Source organism: Oryx dammah, unplaced genomic scaffold (assembly GCF_014754425.2).
Source record: "Oryx dammah isolate SB20612 unplaced genomic scaffold, SCBI_Odam_1.1 HiC_scaffold_11, whole genome shotgun sequence".
Classification (NCBI taxonomy): domain Eukaryota; kingdom Metazoa; phylum Chordata; class Mammalia; order Artiodactyla; family Bovidae; genus Oryx; species Oryx dammah.
In genome coordinates, this window is record NW_024070195.1 from 47091662 (window position 1) to 47101779 (window position 10118).

At 44.5% G+C, this 10118-nt stretch overlaps 1 protein-coding gene across 21 annotated transcripts in view; it reads right to left on the bottom strand.

Moving 5' to 3' along the window:
* Positions 1 to 10118, bottom strand: part of DST (dystonin) — a 514228-nt gene that overhangs the window by 191542 nt on the left and 312568 nt on the right. For all 21 annotated transcript variants that reach the window (XM_040249211.1, XM_040249210.1, XM_040249209.1 and 18 more), the window contains 5 exons: positions 8373 to 8485; positions 8171 to 8277; positions 4587 to 4706; positions 1978 to 2073; positions 1406 to 1533 (listed from right to left, as the gene is read on the bottom strand). In XM_040249211.1, the coding sequence (XP_040105145.1) occupies positions 1406 to 1533; positions 1978 to 2073; positions 4587 to 4706; positions 8171 to 8277; positions 8373 to 8485 (564 nt within the window). The remainder of the gene's footprint in view (positions 1 to 1405; positions 1534 to 1977; positions 2074 to 4586; positions 4707 to 8170; positions 8278 to 8372; positions 8486 to 10118) is intronic.

The window sequence follows — 10118 nt, forward strand, 5'->3', positions numbered from 1 at the left end:
TGGCTCCTAGACCTTAACTCTTAACCACAGCATTCTTTATTTACATAAATTAAAATCCAGCTGCTCTTCTGATGAATAAAATCAACTCTGCCCCCTTTCTCTGGCACCTTTTCTATCCTTTCATCAGATTAGAAGCTGAGCATTTCATTTGAACCACCCAGAATCATCTCCTCCCTACAAGGTCCATCCTGGGTATTTTGCACTTGTTCGGGTTCAAAAGGATCCCTTTATGCAGACATAATACTCTGCTTTAACAAGCGTGTCATCAATGATGTCATAAAGGCCTGACAAATCAGACCCAGCCCCTGATCTTCAATGCCTTAGTTCACACTTCTTCCACGTGGAAGTTAGGAGTGGGTACAGAGAACATCAGTATATTGAGGGCCTCCAGGTAGCAGAGCCAGTACTGTGGGCAGTCCAAGGAACCACAAACACAGGAATCTGTCTGCATGCTCACTCTGTGGAACTGGCAGTCCTCATTCAAGCAACTGCAGAGAAATGTATGAATTACAACTGAGATGAGTCTATGAAGGAGGACCACGTGGAACAGGAGGGTCAACACCAAAACACCTGAACCAGCCTGGGAGACTTCAGAAAGTTTCTGGAGGAAATCACACTGGAGCTAAGATCAGAGGAAGATCAGGAGTAAGGAGAGGACAAACCAGATGACCCAGCCACAGGAAAAGACAGTGTCAAGATCTCACAAACGCGGAGGCTGGGAAACGGGCAGGCCAGTGCTCCTGAGAGGTGGCCAGCGTGGCTCACCGAGGACCAGAAGGCTGGCCTCGGGGACTCGGACCACGAGCCCCACGCAGCACAGCTCAGGCTGGAACAGAAGGACCGTCCAACAAACCCCTCCTGAGGACCAAGGCGACCTTCCGGGGCGCCTGGTGAGGCAGGAGAGAAAGGAGGAAGCTGAGGGATGGTTTCGGGCCCACAGGCAGGGCGGGACTGAACCAGAGATCACACGTCCTCCGGGTGCTGCCTCAATGCCCTTCTTTAAACAGAGGGTTCACTGCCCACAGAGAGAGAGCCGTAGACCAAAACATAGGTAAGCTCACAGTTAACCTATGTTATGTATGGATGAGCTTCTGGTGACTTAAAAGCTGGAGAAATTCTCATGGGTCCTCCTGACTGTTAAATCTGTAACCGCCATATGAGATGCGACTGCATACACCAACCCAGGCCCCCCCTCCAACATTACTTCCCTGATTCCTTCCTCAAACCACTTGGAAGAGTTTCTAGATAAAATGGGAGAATCAGAAAGACACAGCCAAGGTCACACAAACAAGCAAATGGAAAAGGCTAATGTTGGTCCAGCCTGGCATGTCTCCAAATCTTGAGCTGTTTCTGCACCACAAGTGGACCCCCTCACTGGACACCCAGGGCAGAGAATGCCCCCTACCTTTCAACTTCAGGACGAAGAGCCTTCTCCCTCTCCAGCATGGCGATGATGAGCTTTCCCCACTCCTTTTCTATGTCGTTTGGGTGATAACCTTGAAGGAGTTTGATGCGTCCAAACTCTATCCAAATCTAGAGAAAACAGCACAAAAAGCTGATGTGAAGCAAAGACATTAAAAATCACGCTTCTTAAATCAAGACAGACTTTTAATAAAGATTACATCTGATACCATATAATATCACTTACAGATGGACTCTAAAAGATGACACAAAAAAGCTTATCTACGAAACGGAATCACAGACACAGAGAGCAAACTTGTGGTTGACAAAGGGGAGGGGTTGGAGAAGGGGGAAGGGAAGGACTGAGTTTGGGATTAGCAGATGCAAAGAATATTATACAGAGAATGGACAAACAGCAGGTCCTACTGCACAGCACAGTAAATACATACATAACTGAGGTATATAACTGAGTTACCAGGCTAAGCAGCAGAAATTAACACACTATAATAAATCAACTACACCAATAAAATTTTTTAAAAGGAGACATTTGCCAATTCAAAGGAAATTTTTTCTTACCTCTAATAATTTATATAAGCGTTTAATTTTTGATTTTTCTGTCTCCTTTGGTGGAATTTCTGTTTCTTTAAACTGTAAATACTGATTGTAAAGTGCCTAAAATGAAAGGGAAAACAATGAAGAGCTGAACTTCAAAAATCTGTTTTCATTATCACCTAACGTCACGACTTCAAATGCTTTCTATTCTCTCAGCTATGCGTACTCAGCTATGTCCGACTCTTTGAGACCCCATGGACTGCACCACCAAGCACCGCTGTCTGTGGAATTTTCCAGGCAAGAATACTGGAGTGGGTTGCCATTTCCTACTCCAGGGGATCTTCCTGACCCAGAGATCAAGCTCTCATCTCTTGCATCTCCAGCATTAGCAGGCAGATTCTTTACCACTGTCCCACCCGGGGAGGCATTCCTTCATAAAATAAGACAATCAAGGATGCCAGTTCTCAGACAGTTGGTAAACAGGATCTAAGGGATCTGAAGAGGATGTAATTAGGGCTGTGAGCCTGATTCAACATATGCTGCCCAGGCATCTGGATAATGAAAACCACAACAGTGTCTGTTAGTTGCTCAGTCGTGTCTGACTCTTTGCGACCCCGTGGACTGTAGCCTGTCAGGCTCCTGTGTCCATGGGAATCTCCAGGCCAGAATCCTGGAATGGGTAGCCTTTCCCTTCTCCAGGGGATCTTCCCGACCCAGGGATCAAACCCAGGTCTCCACACTGCAGGTGGATTCTTTACCAGCTGAGCCACCGGGGAACCACAACTCTACTAAGGATCTCATCATCCAAATAAGAAGACACATCCTTTAGAAGATACACTTTGCAAACGCTGTACTTTAGCTTTTACATTTTGGAAAAACCATCTGATGCAATTCTCATAAAACAGGGTGGGAAGCATTCTTCTCTATTTCATGGTCTATCCTTGAAAAACAGAATTCTCATCAGATAGACAGGACTAAAGTTTGCTTTCAATGTCCCATGGCCAAATTAAGCGGATCTTACAGTAAAAAAAGATGCTACTGGGTCCTGCTAGTATTATAAAAGTTTGAGCCATATAATTAAATTACTATCTAACTTATAGATAGTAATTTGAAAGTCTCTTAAATATATGTTTATTATGTTTATTAACAAGGAGCTTCTAAAAATTATGTTGATAAAATAGCTCCACATTTAGTAAGCGTACACTGATTATTTCATCCTAATTCATGCTGCTTTAAAACAAGTCCATGAAAGTGTTCGAGAAGACACATTTCTCTGAAGGATTCCATTTAATGTTTTGCTGACTAAGAAAATTATTCATTTGGCCAAAAAGTTCCTTTGAGAAAAACCCAAATAAACTCTTTGGCAAACCCAATATTTGGTATTTCCCCATGATGTATTCTTTGCCTATATCCTGCCTTATCCCAGGTACCAGCAAGTAATCTGTGTAGTCAAATTTCTTCAATAATTTAAGCATCTGCACTAATCAGAAGCCAGCATGAATTTACTCAAATGTCTGGACAATGAATCTATTTGAAAATAAGTAGAACTTGAAATCTAGAAGTTGGCTAAACCCAAAGTACAACATTTTAGGATGTCCATCAGTGAATAACCAAAGAATGCCACTGTGTGTTGATGCTGTTCACAGTAGATGTGGTCACGGAAGGGGGAGGAACGCTTTCCTGCCAGGAGCGGTTACCATCCACACTGGGAGACATCACACAAAACCGCTTCAGAAAGACCCGAAGGAGCATCATACGGACACGTGCCAAGAAGCCTGGTGCCAAGGACAAACTCCCCATGGTGGCGTGAGTAAAAGCTGTCCCGCAGACGTGTCCAGATGCGTGGACGCAACTGCTCATGTGAACAGGGCCCTCCTGGATTAGAACCATTCTTGAAATTCCGATCAGGAAAACAATGTCTACAGTTCAAGGAATTAGACCTTGTTGTTCATATTCACATGAGCCATTTCTTGAAATAAAGTCCACCACTCTGCTATGACAAATCCCAAGGTACAAGAAGAGTCAACTTATTTTCGATGTTTATACAACTACACCATCTTTTAATACTTCTGTGACGTCTCTGACAAAGAGATGGGCCCAGTTTCTCAGGCAGCAGCACCTGTTCTACTAAACCAGGAACTCATTTACCCCGGGAGTCGGGTACGTCCTTTCAAATTCGTGGGGAAACACTGAATGTACGTCTTGTACCACAGAAGCCTCTGAGGCCGTTTCTAACGGGAGGTGACCACAGGCACACGCCCGGCCACCCCTGTATTGCACAAGCTTCCCACACAGCTCCTGTCCCGGCCACCTGCTAGCTCCAGGTGTCTCCCAGGTTCCAAAAATAACACAGCAGTGTCACTCCCAGAGACCCTCCCATATTAACTCTCAACAACGCAAAGTGAAGGGACTATAAATTTAAGATGTTGTTGCTCTGATGTTTTAAGCATTGGTGTCGACTTCCATTTCCTCTGTATAAAATAGAAGATGGATAAATAAATAATTTGCCTGCTGACTGGTACCTTGCCAAGGGTAATTTTTCTTCAGTTTCTGAAATGACAGAACCATTTCAGCATTTTTTTAAAGGTTTAATCATAAACTTAACCCTACTTAACTTCTGTAGGGACACAGACCTTGAGTTCTACAGGATTATTAGGAAATGTTCTCTCCGACATAGTGGCCACGTGGTGTCTGATCCACTGGATGAGGTAGTTGACCATATTCTGGTATTCAATCCACTTGACTTCGACATCCTACAAGGAGAAGATGGCAAAGAAGGTCTGTATCTGCAGATGGCAACGTTCATGTCTAACACAGTCTGGCCAGAGGTCATTGTGTGGATCTGCGGGTCTTTAAGCCCGACAGGACCAGTTCAAGGTTTTCTTCATTCCCTCCCAGTCTCAATTCTGTCCACTTAAACAGCTCTAAAAGCATGCTATCAACAGTTGACCACTAAGACTCGCCTAAGGAATGCCAACTCTGATCCAAGGATCCAGGCTGACTGAGGCACCATGTTAAGAAGGCTTCTGAGGCTGCATTGAAGGCTTCTGCATGTGGCAGAAAAAAACACCATCATCAGTTTGGAGTGTTTCCCAGGCAGTCAAGAGAGGGAGTTACGGCCTGTGAAAGCCGGGTGAGCTACCTTCTCTGCCAGCCTTTCTAAGTCTACCTGATATCTGAAACTCACAGAACTACCTTAACACACAGGCAGGTTGACAGGAATGAAACCTACAGGAAATGTACGTGGTGGGAATGATTCAATATTTCTTAAGCAAACTTTTATTTTTAAATGAAGGAGACTTGGAAGGCTGTCAACTGTTTTCTTCAATTAAGCATTTGAGGAAGCGCTTATGATGTTCAAAGCACTGTGCTAAGCGCTGTAATAAAAATATAATACTTTAAGAGATGATCCCTTTTATCAAAGAGTTTTCTGTCTAGTCGAGGAGGCAAGAGAGAGTCATAATATAAACAGTTATGCAGAATGAAAAGCAGTACTGAAGAAGTGTTGAAATAACAAAAGCAGGTAGTTTATGCGAGGCATCAAGATAAAAAGTGAGGTGAGCACAGATGTGCCTGGAAAGCATCACCTGAAGGCCTCTTGGGAGAGGCCATCCCTGGGCGGCTGTGCAGTGAGCAGGAACTGTGAGTGGGTGGCGGGAGGGACAGACAGACGACGCGTGGGACGGGGGCACGGACTCAGACAGGAACGCCCTGGCCACCGCCAACAGCTCACGTGGGGACTGATGCTGGGAAGAAATGACACGTGCAGAGCCGTGGAGGTCAGCACATCTAGGCCGCGTTGAGCCTTGCAACCCACATGAAGCCGTGGGAGGTTTCCAAGCTAGTATGCCGACAGTGTGCAGAGACGATGGTAGAAGAAAATCAGGGGAGCCGGCAAGGCCACAAGCAAGCTCCCATCCTCATCCCGGTACAGGGGTGGGAGTGAGGAACTGCGTGCAGGCTGTGGGGAGGAGCGCGGAGCGGCCACAGGCAGCTCCAGACTGAGTCACAGCGGACACTGGAGCAAAGGGTGAGCACGGCAGCAAGTTGCTCGAGGACCAGCCTTCAAGACAGAGCACAGAGGAGGGGACACAAGAGACCAGAGAGCTCCCAAATCTTCAAGGTGAAACAGAATAAAGGCAGCAGCTGCAGGAGCGGAGACGCCAGGGCGAGGGGGTCCCCCAAGAGCCCAGCATGTGTGGGGCGGGGGTCCTGTCCTCCAGAGAAGCACAGCGCTCGTCAGCAGGGCCAGCATGACACGCACGGCGAAAATACACTGCAGGCTTCCGGAACCACGGGACTAAACCAAGAACCCAGAGCCACGTGTCAGAGACCTGCCCTGCTACAGAAAAGCCCTGTTAGTCCGGCAAAACCCAATCACCCTCCTCTGGGGCTCACCTTCAAATCAGAACACAACACAGAGCGACCTTACTTCCTGGGATCATATAAGTCTATAAACTTGAAAGTGATTTCAGAAGTGAGATAGTCTCTACAGAGAGAAGGATAGCAAACTGGGTGGCTGTTAAACAGCAGCACATTAAAAAAGAAAAAAAAAAATCTCTCAATTGAGTGGGGTTCCAGTTTTCATTTACAAAATGACATGCAAGTCTGAATAACCTACTTTACGAAATGAAATGTTTCTGAGTTATACTTGAATTGTAATGGTGGAATGGTACCATTAAAATACATATAGTACCAATTTATTGAGTAGCCTATTAACTCAAATCCATTAAAAAACATTTGACATTTAAAGACTATAAACCCATACAACTCGACAACACAAAAACAACTGAATTGCAAAGTGGGCAGAAGCTCTAAACAGACATTTCTCCAAAGAGAACATACACATGGTCAATAGGCATGTGAAAAGATGCTCAACACCACCAATTATTAGAGAAATGCAAGTCAAAAGCATAATGAGGCATCACTTCACACTGATCAGAACAGACATCATTAAAAAGTCAACAAACAATAAATGCTGGAGAGGGTGCAGGGAGAAGGGAACCCTTTTAGACTGTTGGTGGGAATGTTACAGCCACCATGGAGAACAGTGTGGAGGCTCTTCAGAAAACTAAAAACACAATTACCATATGATCCAGCAATGCTACTCCCGGGCATATACCCAGACAGAATTCTCATTCAAAACGACCCATGCACCTCTATGCTCACAGCAGCACTCTTCACAATAGCCACGACATGGAAACAACCTGAATGCTGAGCAACAGATGAACGGATAAAGGAAATGTGTACGTATATACAAAGGACTACTACTCAGCCATGAGAAAGAATGCAGTAATGCCATCTGTAGCAACACGCATGGACCCAGAGATGGTCATACTGACTGAAGTAAGTCAGACAGAGAAGGAGAAATATTGTATGGCATCCCTTATATGTGGAATCTAAAGAGAAACGATACAAAGGAACTTACTTACAAAACAGAGAAACTCACAGACTTAGAGGACGAACTTATAATTGCTGGCAGGGGAGGATGGGGAAAGGGATAATTAGGGAGTCTGGGATGGACAAGTACACACTGCTATATTTAAAACGGATAACCAACAAGGACCTACTATACAGCACATGGAACTCTGCTCAATGTTATGTGGCAGCCTGGATGGGAGGGGATTTGGGGAAGAATGGATCCCATTGCTGTTCATGTGAGACTAAAGACAAAAAAATTTTTTTTTAAGAAAAGAAGATATGGTACATATATACAATGGAATATTACTTGACCATATAAAAGAATAAAATAATGCAATGTGTAGCAACATGGACAGACCCAGAGGTTATCGTACTAAATGAAGTTAAGACAGAGAAAGACGATTACCATACAATATGAATGGTATCATAATCTAAAATATGACACAAATTAACTTATCTATGAAACAGAAAGAGAATCACAAACATAGAGAACAGACTGATGGGTGCCAAGGGGTAGAAGCTTGGAGGAGGTAGGGACTGGGAGGCTGGAATTAGCAGAACTATATTCAATACCCTATGATAAACTATAATGAAAAATAACACTTTAAAAAGAATGCAAATATATGGATAACTGAATCACTTTGCTGTACAGCATAAATTAACAGAACATTGTAAATCTACTACACTTCAATTTCTTTTAAGTCATATTAACAAAAAATATGACTGCAAAAAGCACTCTCAGAGAATTCAGTCAATTCTGAGTTGTCAACTTCAGAATGGAAAAATCAATACTCACATTTGCCCCGATGCCTTCACCACCTTCAGGGACTTTGGGAAATGCGTCATAGAGAGATGATACATAAGTTATTACTGACTTTTCATCAGGTGAGGAGACATCAACATCTAAAAGCAGGAACATGAATTATTTCAAAATGCTGATCAATTACTTTAGATCAGACCTTCCAGCCCATCAACATCTGGTCAAGACAATCACTCACCTTCAGGATCCAGAAGTCTTATAACACCGATTTTTTCTGCTACATAGAAAGCGTGCTCTAAATTTGCAAGGTTGCTTTGAACAGCAACAGTATTCATGTCTATCAGGTCCGGCCTAGGAAAAAACATATGCTGTATTAATGAGGTTTCTCACTCGCCAATTCAATATGAAATTTACATGTGTACTTATTGACATAATAACTCCTGCAAATCTTAATACTAAGCGTGTGTGGAAATCCAGAGTTTTTCAATCCCATCTTTAACACTGCTCCTGTGAACTAAGAATGCCTCCTGCCGTACGGGTAAACAAAGGATGCTGCAGTCACCAAGCCATCACATTACAGCCGCCTGGACCATGAGCCATGCGGGAACTCAGGATGGAAACACCTGAGTTTCAAACCACCAGCCCCAAACCATCAAACCATCATCAAACTCACGTCAGGGTGAGAAAGCACAGGATCCGGGCCCCGGGCAGCTGAGGCTCAGATCAAAGAAACAAGCTCGAGGAGCTCAGAGGCCTACACCTTCCCATACACAGAAAAGCGCTCAATTCATTAACTTGAGAGATCTTGTTTTCTCTAGTTAATCAGGTAGTCTTCTGATGTTCCGACTATCTGATCTCTGTTGCAAAGCCCCCATACATCCTGGCCTCCCCCAGCCTCTTCAGAGCCGTCCCTCAGAGCCGTCTGAGAGGCTGTGTCCTAGGACTGAGGCCTCAGTTTTGTTCACCAAATGTAACTCTCACCTTTTAGATTGTTCAGTTTTTCAGTCAACACTCATTTCTCTCAGAAACTTTTGTGAGCCAAAAGCAAATGTAGAAAAATGTAACAACTTTCATGTATAAAATGTCAGCAAAATCCACAACTTGCCCGTGATCAGACCATATATGAGTATCTGTTGCATTCAATCTATTTAAGCCCCATTACCTCAACAGGATCCTTCTAATCCAACTGGCAACTTCTCAGTGTTCCTCCCAAAGAGCTCAGGCCCCGTGCACTGTTACCCTCAGGGTACCACCACGCAGAACACCCTTTCCGGTCACAGCGCTCCTGCACACGTCTCCCCATCCTGGGAGCAGACATTCAGCCCCACTTCCTCCGGGGCCCTCACTCACCTTTCCAGCCCTCATTTCCCCCTTTGCTCCCTGAACTCCAGCGTGCTTAGCTGCCCAGTCCTGTCCAACTCTTTGCAACCCTATGGATTGTAGCCCGCCAGCCTCCCCTGTCCATGGGATTCTCCCGGCAGGAATACTGGAGCGGGTTGCCCTGCTCTCCTCCAGGGGATCTTCCTGACCCATGCATTGAACCCACATCTCCTGCACAGTAGGTGGGTTCTCTACCATCTGAGATGCCAGGAAGTCCTGCTCCTGAGCCTGTGACAATTAATCTGGCACCTGGAAGAATCATATACTTCTTTGCCCTCCAAATTTACTGTTCAAAGTGCAGGCGCATCTCGTTTCTCCCAACCGGCTAATTCCAAGATAACAAGAGCCACGTGGTTTTAACAAACTTTTGTATTTTATCCTTCTACTGAGATACACAGTGGTATACATATTGTAGACACTCAATAAATATCACAGATAAGATAAGTAGATTGGCTATTACACAGAATCATAAAAGACTAAAAGAAGCACCAGCTTATCTCTCCACAAACATACATCTCTCTCTCTCACACACACACACACTCTCCACAAACAACATCTCTCTCTCTCACACACACACACTCTTCACAAACATACATCTCTCTCT